The sequence below is a fragment of the Lygodium microphyllum genome, chromosome 16 (genome assembly GCF_053477565.2).
Source record: "Lygodium microphyllum isolate KBCC chromosome 16, Lygodium_microphyllum_v1.1.10, whole genome shotgun sequence".
NCBI classification, from domain to species: domain Eukaryota; kingdom Viridiplantae; phylum Streptophyta; class Polypodiopsida; order Schizaeales; family Lygodiaceae; genus Lygodium; species Lygodium microphyllum.
In genome coordinates, this window is record NC_141150.1 from 85,936,121 (window position 1) to 85,962,714 (window position 26,594).

The 26,594-nt window shown below is 42.0% G+C and overlaps 1 protein-coding gene across 1 annotated transcript in view; it reads right to left on the bottom strand.

Annotated features, from left to right (window-relative positions):
- The window catches only part of LOC148023067 (pentatricopeptide repeat-containing protein At4g18520, chloroplastic-like), a 47,062-nt gene that overhangs the window by 10,661 nt on the left and 9,807 nt on the right, over nt 1-26,594 (bottom strand). Inside the window, exons 3-6 of the mRNA XM_087695308.1 lie at nt 13,268-13,346; nt 9,795-10,677; nt 9,411-9,620; nt 9,050-9,134 (exon numbers count right to left, since the gene is read on the bottom strand). Coding sequence (XP_087551434.1) covers nt 9,050-9,134; nt 9,411-9,620; nt 9,795-10,677; nt 13,268-13,346 — 1,257 coding nt within the window. The remainder of the gene's footprint in view (nt 1-9,049; nt 9,135-9,410; nt 9,621-9,794; nt 10,678-13,267; nt 13,347-26,594) is intronic.

The following is a 26,594-nucleotide window of genomic DNA, read 5'->3' on the forward strand; positions in this document are numbered from 1 at the left end:
GAGGCAAAATAATAATGAAGGAGCTAGGGACCCTTAGGTGTTGAACAAAAACATGCTCTACCTTCAAAGTCCTCATGTATAAAATGAAAACCTAAAGAGGATCCACTGACATGTAAAACTCAAGAGTCTCCATCAAAGTCCTCATGTATAAAATGAAAACCTAAAGAGCATCCACAGACATGTAAAACTCAAGAGTCTCCATCTAGCTCTTTGACATCAAATTATGCATTCTTGGACAATGCAAATTGTTAGATTTATTGAGTACCCATGAGAAGTTGGACACCTCTTCTTGCATATGAAGTTATTAACCCATATTAGCATTTGAAAATTGTTATTTTCACATTTTTTCATACAAGATTGATATATATGAATAAATATCTTGTCAATTAAGTATCAAAATTTTACTAATTAATTTTTTAGGTTTTGAGATAATTATAATGTATCATGCCTAATTTATTATTAATTTCTAGAAAAAAAAATCCTTTAAAAATGATATAGTTTATAAATCAACATCCTTGTGTCATAATAGTTTTTATTTTGAAATGCACAAAATTAAAATTATTAGAAACTTATATGTTATTTTTTACCCAATTTTTAAAAATGAGTCATTCTCTTAAGTTTTTTTAGAGAATCCAAGGGAATCTCCTTAGGAGAAACATGCAACTTACTTGAAAGGTTTGCAACTATGTTGAAGAACAAACTTAGCGAAAACATGGTCTATAAAGAAAGCCTAGAGAGTCATCCTCATAGTATTCTAATACCCATCTAAGATTTGTCACTTTGCAGCCAATGAAATATGCAAGTAGCAAAAAATTACTTAATTCTAGAGAGGGGTAGTTGCGTCCATTAACCTAGCATTATTTCAGCTCACTCCCCTAAGATAGTATTAGCCTGGGTTCTATCCTACTAAAGGTGATTATGCTCCTATGATTCTTCCTAAAATTTCTTTGATTGAGAAGTTAGTCGATTGAGTGTGTCCACCCATCCATAAGAGTTAGTAATTAAGATTGGGCTTGCCACTTTCCACATGCTCACCCAAGGTTTAATTATTAAATCCAATAATTATGTAGATATTTAAGAACATCAAAGGTATTTTTAAATAACTAAGTAAACTATAAACATTCATAATTTTTTCTTACCAAGAGACCTCAATGTTCCTTAAGTCCAAATCCCAAAAAGAAGGTTATGAAACTTACATGAGTAGCACTAACATTAACTTTATACATGTACTAAGAACTATTGACTGAAGAGTTTTTTTTAAACGATTCTCTCTTGCTTACATTCTGAGCTTTCTTTTTCCAACTTTATAGTGAGGCCACTATGATAAAAGGATTTATATTCTCTTCCAATTAACTCTCTTCTTCTCAGATTTCCATATAATTTAATCTCTTGCTTTTCTTTTTCATCTCTTACTTTAAAAGTTTGGAGATTCCTTTCTCATCTCTTAAATAAAAGCAAAAGACCTCTTTTATCTTCTATTGGAATCTGATTTCCTATCTCTTTCAACATACGTTTTCATTGATTTCTTCATTACGCTTATCCCTCTTCTCTCTATCATTAGAGAGAGCTCAACTTTGCCAATCTAATCACCTTCCATACTTTTATTATCATCTTCTATTTCTCAATTACATTTATCCCTCTTCTCTATATCATTAGAGAGACCTCAACTTTACCCACTTCCTTGTCCTTTGATTTCATACTTCAATTTTATTTCTACAGCAAGGGGTGAAACATATGTAGAACTTACATGGCACAACGGGCAGAGTTTGAGCAATGAGTAGAGAACACATAACAACTATAAGGAGAATAAAAACTTCTTTAAGTTCAAACAAACTAATACGAAGATGGTTCTGTCCACCCATGTGCTTCTACTTTGAAGCATAGATGGTGATCTATATAGATAATAGGCGAAGAGCTTAAGGATAGCTAGAAGAAGTCGAACTAGTTGAAAGATAGATTGATGATAGCTTTGGAAGGATCTTCCTTTTATAGCTTGAGAGAATAGTCTGATCAGCATCTCTAACTATATTATGAACCTCCCCTAGTTAGCAAGGGAATATTCCCTGGACTGTCGATGGCCGTGGACTAGGGGCACTTGTTTATGACATCTAATATCTCTTGCATTTCTTTAGGCTATATACCATAGTAATCTCAAATCCTACTCTAGATATTGAGAGCATGGGTTTGGTAGAAATATATAGCCAATGGTGTTGCATCTTCTACTATGAGTAGCAACACTTTATGCACTTGTGAAACCTTTTCATTGGATTTTAACTCAATAACTACATTATATTTTTCAAAATCAGAAAAGATAGAAGCAATTTTGAATGTATTAAAGTTGACCCTAAAAAGATAGAAGCAATTTTGAATTGGCTGATACCTAAAAATGTGCATGAATTACTTTCTTTCTTAGGTCTTGCTAGCTTTTATAGAAAATTTGTGAAAAAATTTTAATTGCTTGCATTACCTTTGACAAAATTATTAAAGAAAGGTATTGTATATCATTGGTTTGAAAATTAAAAAAAGTATTTTGATTTATTAAAACATGACTTAACACATGCTCCTGTATTGCAACTCCCTGACTTTAATAGGCCATTTTTCCTAGTAGTCACTGACGCTAGTGGATCTGGAATAGGAGCTATCCTTATGCAAGATTCCCATCCCATAGCCTACTCTAGCCGCAAGCTTAAGCCCTCTAAACTCAAGTATTCTACCTATGATAAGGAATTGCTAGCTGTAGTACAAGCTTTACGTCAATGGAAGCACTATTTAATGGGATCTGAATTCATGATTAAAACTGATAAGATATGATATTTTCATGGGTGACAAGTTTAAGGATCATGGTTTCCTCGATGAGGATATTATTATGGATAACTTGACTTGTTCTTTTTCTGATTTTGAAAAATATAATGTAGTTATTGAGTTAAAATCCAATGAAAAGGTTTCACAAGTGCATAAAGTGTTGCTACTCATAGTAGAAGATGCAACACCATTGGCTATATATTTCTACCAAACCCATGCTCTCAATATCTAGAGTAGGATTTGAGATTACTATGGTATATAGCCTAAAGAAATGCAAGAGATATTAGATGTCATAAACAAGTATTTTAGAAAATGATGAGATTTTTGAGCTTGGTGAAGTTTTGCTATGGCTTCCTAGATTAGGGTTTTGACCCAGCCTTGGTTTTTTACTGATTGTGGGAGCTATACTTGATCATTTTGAAAATTTCTTATATGAGGATGAAGCTTACTTCATGAGCTATCATTCTCCTATGATGGCAACTAAAATCGTGCTGCACAGAGATGGATCAAAGCATTCGATCAACATGGGCACATATTTTGACAACGTGACGAATCTTCAGCAATGCTGAAGCATATGATGGCCAATGTTGCAGCATGATGTGCCATAGAGATGCGCCTGATGTTGAGGAAGATTTCCCGAGAAGACATCATGATGAATGGTGTCTTGTAGTGTGAGATCCATAGGCTCCAAGATGCCTAGGTATTGCTTGGTTATGGAGGCCACATGATAGATCCTAAGAAAAATGACAATGTTGATTAGTGGACACGGCAATTAGGAGCAAAACAACACTTATCCAAAAGAAAGTTTATCAAGATCTCTTCTGGTTGAAGAGTTATAAGGGCTTGAAGCAAGATATGTGTAGGGTGGCTATGGCTGCCACAAGGTCGAAATTTGGAGAAGAAGGAGTGGGAGATGAGCTCCTAGACTTCATCTGGACTAAGCTAAAGCTAAGCTAGATGAGAATAGAATGGAGCTGGAGGAGCATGCCCAACTGGTCTCTGATACCGTATTAAAATATGCGGGATCTAGAGCATGGCAGTTGCAAAAGCTATGGAGGTTGAAAGAGGAAGAAGAAACTCATGAAGACATTGACCCAGACAAGGAAAAATTGTCACACAACTGAATTAGGTTCCAAGATTGAGACTTGGACTCATAAACACAAGCTTGTGTGTGTACATTGACATAGATACTTTACTGGAAAGAAAAGAGTACTATCATTGCATTAGAAAACGAGTGCAAGTACAATGCTTTATAGGAATTGAGTGGTGGCACTTTCTCCTACCGTGCATGTATGGGATTTTGGTCATGAGCCCTCATTGCTCCTTACAAAGGGACTGAAGTAGGTGTGATTGCAAAATATCTCAACAATATATTGGGAAGCTCTTCTACACTTACCACTCTGATTGTTCCTTTCATTTTTTTTCTTTGGCTTTCGGGTTTATCAACCTTTTCCATTGACTTGTGCATCTTGGATATAATTCCATGAGCTAAGAGAAAGATATATTAGCTCTTCTTTCCCTTAAATCATATCATAAATTATAGTCTTCTTCACCCTCTCCTAGGGGTATATTAGCCGCATGACAACGTTTTCAAGGAGCTTCTATTTTTGTCTCCTTTTTCTTTGCATCATTTTTAGCCTTTTCTTTTGTTCTTTAAGATCTTTGTTTGCCTTTGTCCTATGTCATTACCATACTTTGCTAGTTTTGGATTCATCTCTCACATTCTCTCATTCTCTTTGTGCTGGTGCTACATCTACTTGCCCATACACCATGAAGTGCACTCCTATCCTTTTCTTTAGTTGATGGACCTTGAGTGGTTATAGCTCATGGATTTGACTATGCAATCATTTTGCAACGTTCCGCAACGAACCCATATATAACACCGTTAGTTACGTGGGATGGTAGGATGCCTTATCCTTCAACACTGTTGCATCCCGCGTATCCCATGCAACGGCGTGCAATCCAGGCTTTGAGTATAAATTGTGCGGAGAGCAGTGTCGCCTACCTCGTCTGTCCCCGGGAGGCTCTCCTTGTTGCAGACCCCGCGTTGGTGGAGATACGATGCATTTGGATTTGGATTGATTCATACTTGCATCCTAGCTAGATAGAAAGGAAATAAAAGAAAAAGAAGAATCATTGCATTGAAGCGAAGCATGTGAAAGAAATGAGGAAAAGTAGAGAAGTACCACCTACCGGCACGCCGAGAACCAACCACCATTCTCTATTTTTTATTTTCCTCTCCTTTAAACATATGTAATAGAAACTCTCTAGTGGTATTATGTGAGGCTCATAATGACAACCTTATGATTTTGATCCTTTATGTGGATGATAGGTCGATTGTTGGGAGAGCTCATGATGAGTTGAATGCCTTGAAAGGTCAAATTAAGAAGATATTTGAAATCAAGGACATGCGATAGGCCTCACATATTCTTGGGATGCACATTATGCACAATTTCTCTAAGGGGATCCTCTACTTATCGCAGAAGGAGTACATCCGAAAGGTCCTTGAGCAGTTTCATATGTAGGATTGGTTGTCTTTTACCTTCTCACATGAAGGTTAGTCAAGCCGATTTTCCACAATGTGATGAGTAGAAGGCTGAGATGGCCAAGATGCCTTTTGTAAAAATGCAAGGCTTGGGGAGAAACAACTGGTTGAGAGAGTGTAGAACCCCACCCTTTGGGGCACAGAGGATACATCTTAGATCGCGCACGTAATGAGGAGCTTGATCTGGGAGGTTTCCTAGAGAAGATCCACCAAATGTTGAATGAATATGACGTTACTCTCTTGGTGGCCACCACTACCACCACCATATCCACACCTAGCTCTACAACCCAGGTGGACACTAGCAACACTCATCGTGTGACATAGCATTTGCAATGGGAGTTGTGACATGCTATATGGCTACACCTAGAAGATGGCATTGGGATGCTACCAAGGGTATCATAAGATATTTAAAGGGCACAACAGCTATGTGCATCTATTATGGTGGCTAGGATATAGGAGTCATGGGATACACTAACTTTGATTGTGCAGGACATGTAGATAGCAGGAAGAAGTCCACCTTTCGCTATGTCTTTATCTTTGCTGAAGGTGTTGTTTCTTGGATGTCGAAGGTGCAGAAATACATCGCCCTATCTACTATAGAGGCAGATTACATTGCTGCCACTAAGACTTGCAAGGGAAGCCTTTCCTTAGGCTATCTAGTGGTGGCAAAGACCTTGGTATTATTGATGCAATCCCTACACTATATTCAGGTTCCATGAGTGCTATTCACTCAGCCAAGAATCCAGTCTTTCATGTGAAAATGAAGCACATTGAGGTGTGTTACCACTTTATTCAAGAGGTCATTGAGGATAAGTTTATTGAGCTTGTCAAGATCTCAACTAATCAAAATCATAGAGATATGCTCAATAAAAGTCTCTCAACAGCAGCAGCGGCGGAGCATTTTTCCTTCCTTAGGAAGTTGATAGCCATTGGATGAGATGACATCTTTTCTCATCTTGTGGTAATAATGTAGATTTGTACTTTGTCACTTTTTTATTATTCTCTCCTCATTAGTGGGAAAACTTTCCTTTAAGTGGAAGGTTGTTGGGGATAAAGGTGCCTATGTCTAGCCACTCGTATATTAGTTACACTGGCAGTACCTACATACCCGCACACTTATACATTGCAAGTGGTGGATACCCATCACATTGTCACTTCATTCTTTATTCTTTCAATGACATTTGAATAAAGGAAAGGGTAATCACACATTGTGATTAGTGGAGTTCCCATATCTTATGTGTGTCTCTCTCTCTTACTCTTGCTTCTTCCACCATAGCTCTTGCTTCTGCTCCATGCTTTCACTTTAGGGCTCACTCCCTTCACCTTTATGGTGTGATGCTTTTTGTGAAAATCCTAAAAACCCCTAACTTTGGGTTTTTGAAGACCTTGTAGAAAGATTTGGTTAATGCTTGTTGGTTTGGATACCCAATAAAACTCAACCTTCTAACACCTGAGGAGTTCAAATTCTCTTTATTCTTTGAATTTCTATAAATCATAGGAAATTTCTCTTGTCAAATTTGAGTTGTTGTACAAGTTGACCGGTGATGAGTCGGAGGTAAGTTCACACAGTGATCTTGAGGTGCCACAACCACCTAAGACCAGACGCGCCAAAGGGGACCTGCCACTCCACCTAAGGCATCGAAGGTTGAAGGAAGAATAACACAAGTAGTCTAGGGATATATAGGCTGAAGATCAAAGGAAACCGCAAGACTTGCCAAAGCAATTTACTAAGTTTAAGAAAGGCAAGAGGGTAGTGATCTTGCTAGGAGCCTAATGACAAGGGCAAGCAAGCGAACTAATAGAGGTGCTAACCAAAGTCAATGAGGTTAATCTACCTAAGGAAGGGGAGATACCCTCACTTGTCTTTATTGCGGATTCCTTGACCAAGGAAGAGGAAGAAAGTCTCATTGCCCTCTTGTGTGAGAGTACATGGATGTCTTTGCTTGGTCCCTCGATGAGCTGAAAGGGGTAGATCCAAGTGTCGTACCTCATAATATCCCCATGACCCCCGATGCAATGCTGATCAAAAGTAGCAATCATACCCTATGAATCCCAAGCATGCTCACGCTATCAAGAAAGAAATTGACAAGCTGCTAAGGGCACGTTTCATTTATGAGATTGAGCACACAGATTGGGTCTCGGCTATAGTGATCATACTGAAGAAGAATGGAAAGATTAGAGTGTGCAACAACTACAAGAAGTTAAACGCTGCTACCAAGAGGGACAATCATCCTGGTGATCGAAATCCATACTAGGAGCTATGTTGTGCCAGCTTGGTGACCACAATCTCGACTATCTACTAAAATTTGCTAGCAAATAACTCATAGTTATACAGAAATGAATTACTCACACAAAAAAAGGAGAGGGGCTAGTGATGGTGTTTTTCATAAAGAAAATTCAGCATTATCTTCTGGATATGCCCTTTATTTTCTTTGTTGACCATCAAGCCTTGCTGTATCTAGTAAACAAACCTTGCGCTATAGGATGCATATAGCTCGACGATTACTTTTGCTTCTTGAATTTGACTTCTTTTTCATCGTATGCAAGGGAAAGAAACACTATATGGCTAATCATATGTCTTACATACCCAGGTGAGAAGTCGTTAGATGATAGGGCATTGGAGACAAATTGCTAGATGCACATCTATACACCCTATCTACTAGCGAAAGAGACGTGTTTAGAACCAACTTGATGCCATACTAGGCATACAACATGGTTCAAGTGCTTGAGTATAGACTACTTGACCAACCCATAGAAAAGGCCTGACTAAGGTGACTCATTCTCAAAATCCAACCCTATTAGTTAATAATAGGCCAACTCTATCAACTAGGGCAAGACAGATTGTTGCAGAGATGCATGTGTGAGCACGAAATGCACCACATACTAGTCGAGGTGCTGTCGAAGGGTTTTCGAAAGCAAAGTCGCAACCACGGAGGACCTTGTCTAATTTCAGGATAGAAGATCAATCTAGTAAGATCAGATTCAATTTGAAAGCTCAATTTCAGATAATATGAGACTTACAATCAGCTACATGTGATTGGGAGCATCTCCAATAAATGTCTTGACAAAAACTCATGTCATATAAATAGCCTGTCTCTCCCAAAAGGAACAAAGTAATCTGAACTAAGATCTAAGAGGTTGGAATAGGATCAAGAAGACATCTTTGTATTCAGGTACAGAAGAGTGATTTAATGGCAAATCAGACCAGATCCATCAATGGTTTCTCAGGGGTTTTGGAAGTAATGAGTGGTAAACATGCAGGTAATTGTCAATTTCGCACAATTCCAAAGGTTTGACCCAATTGTTTAAGCCTTGGTGAAGCAGAACTTGGTTGCAAGCAGTGGAAGATTACTGTAGAAAGAGTGTTTAATCAAAACCATAAGTAATGCATCAATCAACATCATTGTATCAATCATTGGCAGTTATCATCTGAAAGCAGAATCTTTTATGGCTGTTTAGTAATTTCCACATCATAATCTGTCCTTGATTTTTACTCCCCCTGGCACTTTGCTGGAATTCTGCCACTTAGAAGTGCAGATAGCTCTTTGATTTGCTGAAAGAAAGAACAGTCAGCATAAAGAGGACTTCTTTCTCAACAGGAGTAGCATTGAATTTTAGGATCTGGAAGCTTTCGAACAATTTTGGACCATTTGCCACACCATGTCAAAGTTTCCTTCTCAGTGTAGAATTTCACAGCAAAACCGTGTCTCAGGACTGCCCCGCTCATGAATCACAGTTGAAAACCTGACAAGTAATGGTCTCTGCACACCAGGAGCACGTAGAAAATCTGCACATATGAGGTGTGAAATATCATGAGTCACTTCAAAGAAGCCCTTTGCGCTGGTACCTCTGGCATGGACAATACGTTCAGGAATTCTGCTGGGATCGCAATTGATAATCCCCTTGCTGTTCTGCGAGATTAAACGGGTATTTTTTTTTTAACGCACAAACTTGGCGTCCTCTCCTTCTTAGCAATCATTTGTTTTTTCCCTTCCTGATCACTCTCCTCCTTTTTTCCCAGAAAAGCGGCCTCCTCCCACAATAGCCCCCTCCCCTCTTTCACCGTTTTCAACAATTTGCCGCCCACCTCCAGTAATTCCTATGATAAGTGCATTCCATGAAACTATGTCTTGAACTGAACACCTGCCGTGATTTTGTAAACAAGCCACAGCTGTGTTGTACATAGTCACAAGTGTGTTGCCAACATGAAGCTCTTGATCCAGTCCCCTTTTGTATATCTCTACATGGAGTTCTCGGCCTGTATCTAAAGCTCCTAAGGTGGCACAAGCTCTCAAACAAAGAGCAAAGTAATGGCACCCACAGACACACCTTCCACTACCATTTGTTTAAAACAATCTAAAATTTATTCACCGAGCCCATGCTGAGCATAAGATGCAACCAATGCAGCCCATGACACTGCATCTCAAACAAGCAACTGATCAAACACCTCTCGTCCTTCTGCAAACTGATCCACACTTCCCATACATGCCAATCAATGTGTTACCAACAAAAATGTTTTTTTCCAACCCTGATTTCCTCAACTCTGCATGTATTTCTCGACCTGTCTCCAAGGCTTGAGTAGTATCACAAGCTTTTAACCAGAGAACAACTAGGACAGTATCCACAGATATACCCTGCTCTTTCATTTCCTCAAAACATTGTAAAGCCAAATTGCCCTCATGGTTATCAACGTATGCCTTTATCATTACAGTCCATGAGACAATGTCTTTAACAAGCAGTTTGTCAAACACTTTCTGCCCTTCTGCATACAACCCACATCTGCCATACATGTCTATCAGCGTGTTTCCTATTAAAAAATCTGTTTCTAATCCTGATTTCCTGATCTCAGCATGGATCTCTCGACCTGCGTTTATGGCTCCTCTACTGCCGCATGCTTTCAAGCAAATAATAAATGTGACAGCATCTGCAGAAATACCATCCAATTGTAGACGTTGGAAACATTCCAGTACTTCCTCATTGAGACCATGTTCAGCGTATCCTGCAATCAATGCAGACCACACAACTGCATCTCGAACAAGTAGTGCATAAAAAATTTGGCATGCCTCTGCCAATGATCCACAATTGATGTACATGTCTACCAGTGTGCTGCCCATGTACACATATGTTCCAAATCCCCTAGTAATTACTTCTCTATGTATTTGATAACCTGTTTCTGGAGCTCCTGTGATACTAGATGCCTTCAAGATGGAAACGAATGTGATGGGATCCGGGTTGCAACCTTCAAGTTGCATTTGTTGAGAACATTTCAGTGCCTCATCACCAAGGCCATGTTCCACATATGCTGCAAAATGGCCTTCACTTGATTTATACTTTCAGCATATATTTGCATTATTAACAAATTGATTGCAAATGCAATTCACTGATCTACTAGCAAATCTGACCAGATCTATGCCCGAGGCTTTATAAATCCAGGTAATCACTGTCTTGTCCGCTCCTCCTGATGCAAATCTTTTACCATCCCTTGAATAGGCCACACAATACACGATATCTTTGTGCCCCTTAAGACTATGAACAACAATCCCTTGCAAATTTTGAATGTACAAGCTCAGTCTTTCTTCTTCCTCTTCACCTCCATTGCAAGATCCAAGGTAGATGGTAATCGATCTTCTAGTGCTTCTGAAACTGAGCCAAACTTCCCAAAAATCTCCACCACTATGCTTCCCACAAATATATTCACTTCCAAACCCCTCTCCACTATACTAGCACGCAGAACAAAAATGTAAACACAACAACTAAGTATGTACAAAGTAACAAATGTCACACACACAACTTTTTGGTGGATTCCACACCTCGGATGCGTAGTAGTACGACAGTGCACGGTGGAATTGCTGCAGAGGACACTTTAGGGGGGAGATACGACACCCCGCAAGGTGCTATAGTCTCAACTCTGGTAGCCCACGCTTTTCCAAGATACAACATGATTTGTGAAACAATGTGATGAGTTCCAATGGACCAAGGTGCCAGTTTTCAAGGACACAATGGAGCTAAGTCCCATCATTGCAAGACAATCATTCGAGAAATGGAGGATTGACTTCATTGGGCCTATCAATCCCACAGCTCAATATTTGCAAGCCAAATACATCATCATTGCCCCAATTATTTCACAAAGTGGGCGAAAGCTCGAGCCACCAGGAAGAATGACGCACAAGCCACTGCTAAGTTCTTATGTGAGTAGGTAATCTCTCGATTTGGTTGCCCCATCGAACTTGTCAGTGATCAAGGCATGCACTTCATCAATGAGGTGATTGCTCATCTCCTGTCCACCTTCTTGATCATCCATTGAAAATCCCCACCCTACTACCCTCAAGAGAATGGTGATGCGGAATCGAAAAATAAGACTCTAGTAAATGTCCTGACCAAGGTATTCTCTTATTCTTGTAGAAACTAGGATAACAAGCTAATGGCAGGCTTGTGGGCCTATCGAATAGCTTATAAAGTAGCTGTGGGATAGACTCCCTTTAGGTTGACCTATGAAACTAAGGAAATTCTACCTGTGGAATTCTCCATTCCTAGCTTGAGAATTGCTATTCAAGAGATATGGGAGGGAAAGAAAGCATGGACAGAATGTCTAGTTGAGCTAAAACTCTTATAAAACACTTGACTTCTAGCCACCCATGCGCTGATCTGCAAAAAGGCACGATGCAAGAGCTAGTTTGACAAGCATGTCAAGCAGTAAAATTTCAAACAAGGTGACTTCGTATTGTTCTACTCGATCAAGGGACATAAGCAGAAAATGAATTTTAGGGGGTTAAGACCTTTTAGAGTTCACACCATACGCCAAACTGGTAATGTAGAACTTGAAACCCTAAAGGGTCAGGGCATAGGCTTCTTTAATGATAGCCACATAAAAAAGTACTACCCTCCCACACATCTACTACATGAACCCCCTATGCTAGAAGCCCCTGTCAATGTAGGAGTAGCCACCATTACGGAGATTAAAGATGAGGATGAGGAAGCTGTAGCTCCGTCGGCTTACCTACACATGACCATTACAACCCAGGAGACACACACCATTGATGCATTGATCGATGAGGGCGTTAACTTTAATATCACGACTCACGATCATTGGACTCAAATTGGCAAACCATAGCTACAGCCCACTAATGCCAAACTTAGCCCATTTGGGGGCCGATCATATGAACTTCTGGGAAAGTGCAAAGTTGCAGTCTCTATCAAGTCAAAAATCTTGCCCATGATCTTTTATGTGTTTCCAAACACGAAAGATGTAGGTGCAAAATCGTTGTTAGGACAAACCTTTAAGAAGTAGGCCCACTGTGATGTTGACTACTAGTCATAGTGTATTCACCTAGCCATCGGCAACGTACGAATCGTCGTAGCTTTCAGCAAGGGCTATGCGACTCCATCACCATCGGTAGAGAAATCCACCATCAAGCCTAAGGAGGGGGATCGTGATTTGTCGCCACCACCCACCAAACCTCAGCACCAAAAAAAAGCCAACCAAAAATCTAAAACCCTTGAATACTAGTTCAAATGGGTACAAAAACATCCAAGACTGCCGCCTAGGAGCACCCAACCATGAGCTTGCAAGGCTAGAAACCTCCCCTCAAAACCTAGGACGCCTAGAAGAAACCATATTGCGAGCGTAAGGATATTATGAAGGTAATACTTGGATTTGGATACCTACAATGAATATGGCTAAGGACACTATTGAAACGCTACCCTCAAGCATGAGCACACCAAACATCAAGATGAATCAAGCATCAATGCCACAAAAGCCTCTGGCTGTGCTGCAAGGCCCATTGCCATTTGAAAACCTAAATCCATCAAGACTCAATAAGTCTATAGACCCAAATCGTAGCCTGCTACTCCTAAACTACCTCAACCTTGCCCTGGTAGTACCCCAACCACCGCCCAAGCATCTAGTAGTGCACCACCAACCTCACTGGCCATGCCAAGTGTACGAAGGCCACAACCCCAACCAGAACCACAACCAGAGTTGCACCTGTCAGCTACTGAACTGTCAAGCCAAACCAAACCTCAATCACTTGTCAGCCTTAGGGGATCCATTCTAACCTTGGCCGTAGAATTAGGTGAGAATACATGCGATGTCTTGGTTGCTTTCCGCAGATGCTTGGATGACACGTTGACCATGCTTGTTGAAAGCTACGATCGACTAGACTTAGATCTTTTGGATGAGCCTTTAGCAATGGAAGTGTGAATGCTACCTTGCTCATGGGAGGAATCTGAATTCGTATTTTTCAAAGCATTCGACCACCCTACAACATGGACCAATATGCCCAAATGCAATAAAATCCCAATTTTTATCCTTGGCTTATGCAAAAGTAAGCACAGTAACCATGCGTGGAACCCCCTTAATCTATAATCCTAGGAAGGATTCTTCTTATTTCTGCAGGGGAAGGGGGTAAGGTGGAAATAAGAATAAAACGCAAAAGAAAATGAAAACAAATCAAAACCAATTCATGGCTAAGAAAAAGGGTCATAAAATTTGGAATGTATGGACTACTTGAGGGAGACATTTAATTCTATAATTAAGCATTTCAATTTCATTAGCATTTGATCTTTTTCCTCTGCATATAATTGTTTTGAAAAGAACTAATGGTGAACACGGATTCATGACAGGCACCCAGCATGATGACAGGCCAAGAGAAAGCCAGCAAGTTGCCATTTTCACAAGAAGAGCAAGCAAAATATGGCCTTTCCATGAAAATAAGGGCCTTTAACCAGTTCAAGTCCAGCCCTTATTTGCAAAAGTAGTGAAGCAGATTGTCGAACAATGCCATCTGCAAAAGTACATGGAGGTATTTGGTCAAGGAGTGGACTACAGCTAGTGTGTGGAGTTCCTTCGGACCTTTGGTAGGAGCCACGGCACCATGACAGTGCAGAAAATAGAAGAAACCCGCCAAGTCCAGATCGAATTGACTCCAGAGTTGGTGGAGAAAGCATTGGGTCTAGCCAATGATAAGGTGGAAAGGCAGCTGAAGAGAGATGTGTATGCCATGTTAGGAATGGACAAGCTGATGGTCCACATAAATGATGGCATCAACTTGGCAAACATCCCCAACCCCGAAATCCAACTCCAAGCCAAAATGATGCACACACTATTCTCTAGCCAAAGGTACAACTCAATAATGAGCCGAATCAATGTGCCTATGCTGGAGAGCATTGCAGCAAGATCCCTTGATGAAGTAAATGTAAATGGCTTTGTGTGGAAGACCATTGAATCTTCAGCAAAAGAACTAGCTACAGGAGGGAGGAAGACCGCTAGGAGGAGAGTCCCCTACTACTAGTGCAAAAAGAAAAGTGTCATCCTCAAAGGCCTCTACCATCGGATTCGGTGGGGTTTTGACAACTGTAATAAGTGAAGCATTGGGGGAAGGACAGGGTGAAGGAGAAGGAATTGGAGAAACACTAGAGAGGTCACCTCCTCACAATGAATAGTAGCCACACTCTAGTGAAAGGACAGTGAGTGATGATGAGGAAGGAGAAAAATAAATGCCAAGAAGCCCAACGAAAGCCAAAGAAGAAGGATTTGCAAGAGAAGGATGAGGAGGAAAGCAGGAAGAAAGAAAAATTAGACTTACAAAAAGCTAAAAAAGAGTCTAAGAAGAAAGAGGAAGAGAGGAAGAAGAAATAAAACGAGGAGTCAGAGAGGCTGAAAGAAGAATCAAGAAAATCTGAGGAGGAGAGAAAAGGGAAGGCAACTGAATAAGAGGAAGAGTTGAAAAGGAAGGAAGATGAAGACATGGTTCTAGAAACACGTATATCTATAGAGGAGCAGTGTAGACAGGATGAGTTGTGTGCCATGAGAGCCAACTAGAGATGAAGACCCTAGCTCAAGCACACAAGCACTAGAGATCACGCCACCCGTAGTGAAAAAAGGTAAGGGCAAGGCCCCAATCGATCCCATCCCTACTCTCCTAGTGCCCACGACCCCCACAACTATATCCACTCTAAGCTCCACAGCCAAAGTGCATGCTAGCAACCTCATGGCTCAGGTACAGTAGTTTGTTAATAAAGAAATGGCCCAAGGAATGGGGGAAGATACCCCCATACCAGGAACTAAAACACCGATGTGGAGCCCCGAGAGGAACACCAAGGAAAAGGGAATTCTCTTGCAAGAAAGTCTATCTTGTAACACCAACAAGCTTGTTTATTATGTTTCATATGATCACAATGAAGAAAAGAACACCAGGCACAACAAATCTTCATGCAGCATCATGTAGATCTCCCACGGATTTGATAGAATCAACCATATTCTTCAATATCTTCATAAAATCCATGAATAGAACAAAGAAAGCAAAGGAATACACCATCTTGGAATGGAAATACATCACATAGTATTCATCTTCAATATCTTCATAGTCTTCTCTCTCAATCTCTCATATACAATCACTCTGTTTCAGTAGATTTGGCTATCTCTGACTCTCTCTCTCTCTCTCTCTCTCTCCATCAATAATACATCATATCCTCACTACAATCTCTCAAAATCACTCTCAAAAATCCTTCTTAGGTCGTGGATACCCCTCCCAAGAGGTATGTGTGATATGAAGAGTCACCAGAGCCACTACAGTGTCTTTTCATAGCTCACTACTGTCACTTCAGTCTAGTCTTCACTTGAGTCTTCACCAGCTACTTCTTCCACTTCTTCCAGCTCTTTTTGCACTTGTATTCACCTCTTTCCAAGGCTAGAAAACTTTCCCAAGCTACACATACATTCTACAGAACACATACAGAAGCATACAGAACAGTCACAGAACAGTACCAGAACAGCTACAGTACAGAACAGAAACAGAACAGAGACAGAAGCTCAGAAGACCTACAGAAGGTTACAAAAGGTCATCAAAACCACATAACTCGTACTCAAACCATTCAAAACTTTCACAAACCATTCAATAAGCTTTCACAAGATCTCAATCTTCATCAATCAACACTCCATCCCTCCTTACAGAAGACAATCAGAACAAAACAGACCAAAACAGAGCAAAACAGAAGGTATACAGAACCTATCAGAACATCATAGAACCACCAATAAACATCACGAACTTCCAAAACACAATCAATATCATCCAAAACACTCTCAAACCACTTCCAAACCAATCAAGCATCTCATAAAATCAACCATTCAGCTCTCAAAAACAACAAAAATCAGCCAAAAAACAAGTCATTTCAACACTCAACATATCCCCACACTTAATAAGGAAGCGTCCTCGCGACCCAGGAAAAAGGGAATACAAGTTCAGGGAAAAGCTCAACTTTGATCGTCAATATCTCTTTAAAAAGAATCCATCCACCATGACCCCAACTTTTAACCTGTTTCTGATATAAAAATACAAAGAAAGGAAAACCCTTTTTACAGTAACACTTCTCATCAAACTAAAAAATCACAACAAATTTGTAAAGGATATAAGAGGATTCTTCTTCTTCATCAGCATCAGCTTCAACTCTGCAACCACGACCCAGCACAACAATTCTCCAAAATGTAACTCGCACACGAAATCCAATCCAATAGGAAACCACCACGTTCGTTTGACATAAATGAACTCACAACACAAACACTACACACAACACAACCATCTGAATGACTCCTCCAAAAAGAGAGATTTTCATTAAAAAGCATCCACCATACATTGGAAAGGTATCAATGAAGATGATCCCTCTTGAAAGATTGATGTTGTCGGAAACGATCCATAGACAAGGATTCATCTACAAAGTTTTTGGGAGGATTTTGAAAAAACTGAAGACAGCACATCCTTTCCAACAGGACCAGGTATTTGCTAGGCAAACAAAGGGCATGAAAATACAAAATATCCAGCTGTTGGGAATCAATGCTCACATTGACATTCATGCACAACTTTGGAATAGGCTTGGAATCATTATGAGAGTGCCTATGCATATACGCCAGGTACCAAGCAAAGTGAGCAGTTAATCTCACTGAGGGATCCGCAGACTGGGAATATTGCTGAGCAAAATGAACATAGTTCTGATAAGCTTGACTGGAAGCTGTCCATTCTCTTGGAATTACTGGCCAATTGATCTGAGGTCCTGTAAGGGAATCATCCGAACTCCATCCCCTTCTTCTGGAAATCTAATTATCAAACCCGTCATAGTCACTAACCAACTGAGGTGGTTGAGATATAGAAGTGTTAGGAGAGGGTAGTGGAATAAGAAAAAGTGGATGAAGGGAGGGATAGGAAAAATCATAAAAGGAAGAAAAGGTTAAAGAAGGAGTGGCAGAAATTTGGAGGGAATCACTAAGGAAGGGTGTTAACTGATACATAGGAAATGTGGAGGGTACATGAATGGATGGAGAAGGACAGGGTGGAGAAGGGCAAAATACCCTATCCTCAATAAAGGAACAGTATGTAAAAATGGGAATTTGAGGGAAAGATGAAGGTTGGAAAAGAAGGGGTAAAATAATTGTGGAATTAGATTGACAAAGGGAAAGATATATAGCATAGCGGTGAGCCATTTGTTGGTAATAGAGGAGGGTAGGAACAGAAGGTCCTAAGAGAGATCGTCGATGATAGGCATCAAAGAAGGAAGCATCAAACGGATTATGTTTTGAAAGATAGGCTAAGAGATCCATCCTCAGTTGATTAGTACTCTGGGCAGAGATAGGAGCTGTGTTTTGTCTTTGATTCAGGACCACAGAATCAATCATGGGATGCCACGAATTATCATGACAATCAGCCACTTTGGAGGAGTAACTCTGGAACATGTCAGCTATGCGCAATTCCAAATGGTTGACATACAAAACAGCCTGTAAGACCACATCCCCCACATACCATGCCATATCCACCTCATCTGGAATTAACAAGTCTCCTCGTAGATACATGTAGGACATCAACATGGTATCTGGCATGACAGAATCTTCAAACACCATCCTTACTACCTCTGTCAGCAACTCAACAGACCAAGCCCCACTCCATCCATCCTCTGGAAGAGGTAAATCCATCGTGGAAAGCTTCATGTAGAAGACCAACTTTTGTAAGTGGTAGTGGACAAAGAAAGAATGGTCTGGTGGAACATATTCCTGAAACTGCTCAAATGTAGACCATAACAAGTCCATTCTGGACTGCAATCTTTCCACTTTATCTTGGAATAGAGGACACAAAGTAGCCTGTCTCTGAAGAGCAGCCAAGTCCTGCTGTGAAAGAGAAGGAATCAATGGAACATTAGGGCTTGGAGGAACAGAGTGGGATTTTGCCACTTGATCTTGCAACTGCTGGATTTGAGAGGCTTGGGAGACCACTGTGTCATTAGCAATCTGTAAAGCTGAAAGTTTGTCATCTAAGATAGCTTGAAACTCCTTTGCTTCTCTGGACATCCTCTCCTTCTCCTCTGAAAGGCTAGTAACCTGGGATTGAGCCTCTAGTAACTGGATCTTCAAAGAAGAGATCTCATCGCTTTGGGTGGCAACCAGTTGGGTTTGTTGTTCCATTTGCTTAAACAAATCTGCTAGGGTATCCTTAGCAGAAGCTAACTCGGATGTTGCCTTATGCAACTGGTCCTTAGACTGCATGAGTTCTTCATAAAAAGACGCGTACAGCTGTTGAACACAGGCTGTCACTGACAACTCAATGGAACTCTGAATATCTTTACAGAGGAAAGGAATTGCATCTCCTGAGACTAGACTGTTCAGTGAGGGAACTGATATGTCCAATGATCCTTCTCGATGTGCTCTGAACAGGTTATTACAAGTGAGATACCCAGGAAGATCACTGCCAGAGGTAGCAGGAATGGGCACTGAAGGAAGTATAGAAGGAGCTTTATCCGCTACCCTCTTCAAGCATTTGCGCTGGATGACCAGGGGAGGCGGAGAATCATCATCCTCTATGTCAATGGGTTCGGACTCATCTGAAGGTGGAGGAGGAGGTACGGGATCTGATGGAGGAGGTGGAGGCAGAGTCTTCGGTAAACCTGAATAGGTCAAGAAGGCAGACAAATATGATCCATATGTGACATTGGTAACATTACCCCTGGTGACTTTGACGAAATGTTGATCCATTTTAGTGAGGAGGTAAGTGCTCCAATCAATAGCAACTCCTTTCAACACCATCTTGGAAGCTGTAAAAAGCTCTTTGGACAAGTACTGGGATGGCGTTTTGGCAGGCATAAACCTGTCCTGGAGAAACTGACAGATCGTCTTCCATATGGAATGAGTGATCATGGAAAAGGAAACTCCTGAAGAGTTGATCACCTTCTTAACATCCAGCATTTCCCTTGTCTGCTTTTGCAACAGCTTCAGAATCTCTTCATTAGAGAAAAGCTGACGAGTGGTAACAAAAGGTTCACCTTTGGAGGGAAGAGACAGAGCCTTCCCTAAGCCTTGAGGTGTCAAAGTCATAGAAATTCCCTGGACTAGTCCTGTCTTCTTGCTGTAGGAGGCCAGAAACTCATCACATAACGACGGATCCTCTGGAAGCAATGGAAAGGAGGTAGCCACAAAAGCAGCGAGTCCTGCCTTCGTGAGAGGCTCAAAAGTAAGTAGGGAAGAGTAATCCCTACTAACTAATGGGACGTACTGGATAGGCGGAGGAGCATGAGAAGACACCATTCAGATGGTTACACACACACCACAAACACAGACAATCAAGGAGAATGCCTGCAAAGCAACAGACAAAAATCCAAGGATAAGAGAATAACCAAAACAATAAAACATGACTCAACCAACTAACCTCAAGCAAACCACAGCCTAGAAAAAATTCGACATGACCTTGAGACAAATGCGACCGAAAGCTTCATGCTATGCATCAGACAAACACCCAGAACCCCGTATCAGGCAATGAAAGAAAAAACTGCATACCGTACCCGTAACCGTATCAAAGACAGGAAACCAAAACAATACCACATCCGACACATATCAAGACTACATCGTTGATAAACCAGTGGTTAACCATGGAAATAACTCCAATGACTGCGCATACTCTGTCAAGATTGTGGGAGAGAAGGAAGGAGTCTCACTTGTAGCTTTCTTGCTTGCACAATGGGGGAATACACACAAGGGTGGAGGCTGAAAACAGTTTTCCTCTTCTTAGTTGTGTAAGCCAAAAGAACTCAAGTACAAAGAAATAGAAGAACCCTAGATATGGGTCTCAAAACCAAACTCAACTAACTAAGGTGGCATACTAACTGAGCCACGAATTAGAGTAGATAAGGATAGCTATCATGTAGCTATTATTCAGGGGCGGTGTACCAACTGCATCTGCAACTGACAAGTCGGTGACATAAATACACGACGGTCACCCTGGCGTATCACGAGTGGAGCTCGATATCTCAACACTCCCCCTCGAGCTCAATCCCAATTCCTGCACACCAAGCAGGTCTCTGAACTTGCGCAGCTTCTCTGCGCCCAATGCCTTCGTGAATATGTCAGCTACCTGATCCTCTGTGCTGACATAAACTAGATCAATAAGACCTAGTAAAACCCTCTCTCACACATAGTGATAATGCACCTCAATGTGCTTTGTTCTAGCATGATAGACTGGGTTATTTGCCAAGTGTATACTACTCATGTTGTCACAATAAATGACAACTGGCCCATCTGTAGGCTGATGCATATCATAAAGTAGCTTATGCAACCAAGCTACCTCACATGCAACCATTGCTGCACCCCTGTACTCAGCCTCTGTGCTCGACAAGGCAACTGTAGGCTGTTTCTTGCTGCTCCAAGTGACTGCAGCACTCCCAAAAGAGAACACATATCCACTGGTAGATCTTCTATCAGAAATACTACCAGCCCAATCAGCATCAGTGTATCCATGCAGCTGTATCTGAACCCCAGTCTCATAAAATAGCCCATACTGCAATGTGGACTTCACATACCTGAGTATGCGTCTAGCCGCATCCAAATGCGATTTCCTTGGAGCCTGCATAAACTGACTTACCAATCCAACAGCATAGCTCAAATCTGGCCTGGTAATAGTCATATATGTTAGATATGATCAATGCCCCACCCTCATTAGGTACTACCAATGATCCATGGTGCTCAAAGTTGTAAGGCCCCCATTATGAGGAGAAGCCAAGTGTGAGCCCGGACATTGGTGGAGTCCTGACTTGTATATCAGATGAGGTCTATGTGACCGGATGGCAAAAAGGTGACCATTGTGGGTCTAATCTTTGGGTTAGACGGAGTGGTTAAGCTGGTAGCAACTCGAGGCACATTGCATTGAGTTGCGTGGTAAGGGAGTTAAAAGGGGCCCGATGGTAAAGGGAATATTCCCTGGAATATTCCCTGGCCGACTAGTGGAGGCTCATATGGTAGGTCGGTCAGCAGGCCGACCTAACGACCTTCGCGGGCTATAAAAGCTAAACCCCTTCGCAGCCATCTTACACTTATCTTTCACCCAGTCAGAGTTGTTGTTCCAGCTAGCCTTAAGCTCTTCACCTATCTTCTGTCTAGATCGCCATCTAAGCTTCACACAGTGGAAGCGCACGGGTGGACAGAGCCATCTTTGTATCAGTTGTTTGGAGTTAAAGAATTTATTGATTCTCCTCTTATCTGTTGTGTACTCTCTATCTCTTTCTCAGATTCTGTTCGCTGCGCCGTGTAATATTTTACATGGTATCAGAGCCCAGGGGGCTCTAGAGATCGGAGAGAGTGCAAGAGGCAAAGGCTTCAATAGCAAAGAGAAACGATGTCGACTCCGGGAAGCAGTTCTGGCGCATCAGGAAGCGGTGCAGGAGGTGGTGCTGCTGTACCGGCTATTCAAACACTGAGGATTCGTCCACCAACCTTCAGCGAAGGCAAGTTAGATGGTACAAACTACACCTTGTGGAAGTTCAAAATTACTACTATCCTTGATTCTTATGAGCTTCTGGAGACTGTGCTGGGGACTGACGCAGAACCACATCCTACCCCTGACCCATCAAATCCTAGTGTGATGATTCCTCCGAATGCAGATCTTCTACGAGCTTGGAAACGAAGGAATGCAGATGCATTGTGTGCCTTAGTTACAAGCTGTTCTGACAGTGTTTTGACTCTGATTCAGCATACAACCAAAGCGTCAGAGGCTTGGAATGTACTAAGGAGTCAGTATGAAACACGAAACCAAACAAGGATTCAAAACTTGGAGAATCAACTAGCAGCGGAGAAGTTTGCTGAAGGAGAGACGGTTGAAGCATTCATCACTCGGATTAAGAATCTGCGCGACCAGATGGCTGGCGCTGGGATACAAAAGACTAGCGAAGAGCTAGCTCGGAGGTGTCTTCGGATTTGTCCACAAAAGTTTGATGGACTAGTAACTGCCCTTAATACTCAGGTGAGACCTCAAGCTTTGACTTTTGAGGAGTTTTGTGCATTATTAATGGAGGAGGAGTTGAGGCTGAAAGCCCGAGAAGGAAGCAACAATGGAGATGCTGCATTCTCTGCCAATGCAAAAGGCAAAGGTGTTTCCTCCACCAAAAATGATGGTGACAAAAAGAAAAAGGGCGGCAAGAAGAAGTTTCAAGGAGAGTGCTTCTACTGTAAGAAGAAAGGACATGCAATTGCAGATTGTCGTGTCAAGAAGGCAGATGAAAAGAATGGTACCCTTAAAACTAAAGGGAAAGAGACAGCCAATACGGCTGAAGCAGAGTTGGAATTATTCATGGCGACCATTGAGGAAGTGTGCTCCTCGGCGCAAGAAGAGTCTACCACTGACTCTTGGGTGTTGGATAGTGGGGCCTCCCGTCACATGACCAACAAGAAAGGTCTATACAGTTCTATGCAGCCTCTACAAGAATCCATCACTGTGACGGTTGGAAATGATGCTAAATGCCCTGCTGCGGGCACAGGTACCATTTCTTTTGTTGCTGCAAATGGTGAAGTCAAAAAGCTTTCAAATGTGTTGTATGTTCCCGAAATCAGAAGAAATCTCTTATCAGTTGCTGCCATAACTGATCTTGGTCATGAAGTAAGGTTCAAGAAGACAGGTGCAGAAATTATTGATAGTGCTGGCACAATTGTTGGCAAAGGAGAAAGGAGGAACAACCTGTATGAGCTAAGTGCTCTTACAGCCACCGCTGGAGTGGGCACAAGTAAGCTTTGGCATGAAAGGTTTGGACACATCGGATTTGCAGTATTGAAGGAGATGCAAAAGCAAGGTATGGTTGCTCACCTACCTACAATAACTGAATTGAAGGAACCATGTGAAGCTTGTATGATGGGCAAGCAACAGAGAAAGGCATTTCCACAAGAAAGCAAGAATAGAGCACATGCTCCTCTAGAGTTGGTGCATGCTGACTTGTGTGGTAAGATGCCTACACAGGCCTTGGGGGGATCTTCTTATTTTATGTTGATTGTCGACGACTACAGTAGGAAGATGTGGGTGTACTTCCTTCGTGATAAGGCTCAAGCTTTTGGTAAGTTTAAAGAATGGCTAATACTTGTTGAGAATGAAACAGGGAAAAGTGTGAAGAAATTTAGAACAGATGGTGGTGGTGAGTTCAACTCAAAGGAGTTTGAAGGCTTTTGCAAGAGCAAAGGGATCAAGCGTCAATTGACGACGCCTCACACACCTCAGCAGAATGGTGTTGTGGAACGCAGGAATCGTACCATTGTGGAGATGGCAAGATGCATGCTAAAGGGCAAGGGATTGCCTAACCATTTTTGGGCTGAAGCTGTTAATACTGCAGTCTACATTCTAAATCGGAGCTACACAAAGGCTCTCAAGGGAAAAACACCTCATGAGGCTTACACTGGTAAGAAACCATCTGTTTCACATTTCAGAATTTTTGGATGTGAATGTTATGCACATGTTCCAGATGAGAAGAGAAACAAGTTACAACCAAAAAGCAGAAAATGTATCTTCTTGGGTTATAGTGATGAGCAGAAGGCTTACAAGTTATATGACCAAGAGGCAAAGAAGATCATCGCGAGCCGTGATGTGGTGTTCAAGGAGGAGCCGCATACAGTGGAGGAGGAGAAGGCAAGGTCTTCCACTTTATCATCAAGCGAAGAAGTAGTCCACTATGAACCTGTCCCGAGAGCTATCCCTATCCTTAAGGAGGAGGAAGCATCATCTTCAGATGATGAGGAAAAAGTTCACCAACCTGACATCACCCCACCGGAAAAGCCATTGCCGCGCTGGGTGAAGCAGCTCTATGACCACAATAATCCTATGCCTGCATCTGTTGAGGAGAAGGCAGACGGACCAAGGAGGTCTCAGAGAATAGAGGAGCAAAGGAGGGCTTCTGCTCACATAGTCAACATGGCCTTGATGGTTGAGATTATGAGAGAAGTAAAGGAGCCAACTGACTTAGAAGAAGCACTTGCAGATCCATCATGGAAGGCTGCTATGCAGGCGGAGTATGACAGCATAATGAAGAATGACACTTGGGAGCTAGTGGATCGGCCAGCAAAGCGGAAGATTATTGGCACCAAGTGGATCTGGAAGGTAAAGTACAAGGCTGATGGTACCTTAGAAAAGTACAAAGCTAGACTGGTTGCCCAAGGATTTTCACAAGTTGAAGGGTTTGATTTTCAAGAGTCATTTGCCCCAACTGCCAGAATGACCACTATTCGCACGGTACTTGCAGTGGCTGCCCCCAAGAAGTGGCCAGTGTACCAAATGGATGTTAAGTCAGCGTTCTTAAATGGTGACCTCAAGGAGGAGGTGTACGTGGCTCAGCCACCAGGGTTTGAGGCCCCCCATTCTGAGAACAAAGTGTGTAAACTGAAGAAGGCATTGTATGGGCTGAAACAAGCCCCCAGAGCATGGTACCAGCGGATAGATAGGTTCTTTTTAAACCTAAACTTCAAAAGATGTGCCTCAGATGCTAACTTGTATGTTTACAGGGATGGTAAAAAGTCTGTAGTGATTGTCCTATATGTGGACGACCTTCTTATTACAGGTGACTATGAAGATATGATCAACCAAACTCGAAAGGCTTTGAGTTTTGAGTTTGAAATGACAGACTTGGGCTTGCTGCACTATTGTTTAGGGATTGAAGTCTGGCAAGAGCCAGGAAAGATATTCATCTCTCAGAAGAAGTATGCATGGGAGATCTTGAAGGCATTTGGCATGACCGAGTGCAAGGAGATAGCTACACCTATGGAGGTGAATGTAAAGTTATCCGTTGAGGATACATCAGCACTAGCAGACATTGGGAGGTATAGGAGGTTGGTCGGCAGTCTAATCTACTTGTGTAACACCAGACCAGATATCAGTTTTGCTGTTGGTGTTTTGAGCAGGTTCTCAAACAAACCTCATGAGAGTCATTGGAAGGCTGGGATGCGGGTGCTCAGATACTTGAAGAAAACTCTTGACTATGGTATCACATACAGTTTCGGAACTTCTCTTGTGGGGAACTGTGACTCAGATTGGGCAGGAGACATTGATTCCAGGAAGTCAGTTTCTGGTTATTGTTTCTCTTTGGGTTCAGGAATTTTCTCTTGGATTAGTAAGAAGCAACCAACAGTGGCATTGTCTTCTACCGAAGCAGAGTACAAGGCAGCTTGTTTTGCTGCATGTGAGGCCGTATGGTTGAGAAGGATTCTATGGCATATGGGAGTGCAGGATGAAGAACCAACTGTGCTGAGATGTGACAATCAGAGTTGCATCGCCATTGCCAAAAATCCAGTGTTTCATGCACGCACCAAACATATAGAGATCCAGTATCACTATGTGCGTGATTTGATGGAGGATGGGATAGTGGAATTGGTCTACTGTCCAACAGAGGAGAATGGAGCAGATATCTTCACCAAAGCACTTACGAAGGATCTGCTTCAAGTTCATCTTCAGAGACTCGGCATTGGGCCGAGGAGATAGTTCACTTATGGGTGGACATTGAGGGGGGGTGTTAGATATGATCAATGCCCCACCCTCATTAGGTACTACCAATGATCCATGGTGCTCAAAGTTGTAAGGCCCCCATTATGAGGAGAAGCCAAGTGTGAGCCCGGACATTGGTGGAGTCCTGACTTGTATATCAGATGAGGTCTATGTGACCGGATGGCAAAAATGTGACCATTGTGGGTCTAATCTTTGGGTTAGACGGAGTGGTTAAGCTGGTAGCAACTCGAGGCACATTGCATTGAGTTGCGTGGTAAGGGAGTTAAAAGGGGCCCCTATTGTGGGGTCCGGGGGCCGCGGAAGCGGCCCCTGGCTGGGGGGTCCCAGGGGGGCCAGCGGCCCCCCTGGCGGGGGTCCGGGGGCAGCGCCCCCGGCCCGATGGTAAAGGGAATATTCCCTGGAATATTCCCTGGCCGACTAGTGGAGGCTCATATGGTAGGTTGGTCAGCAGGCCGACCTAACGACCTTCG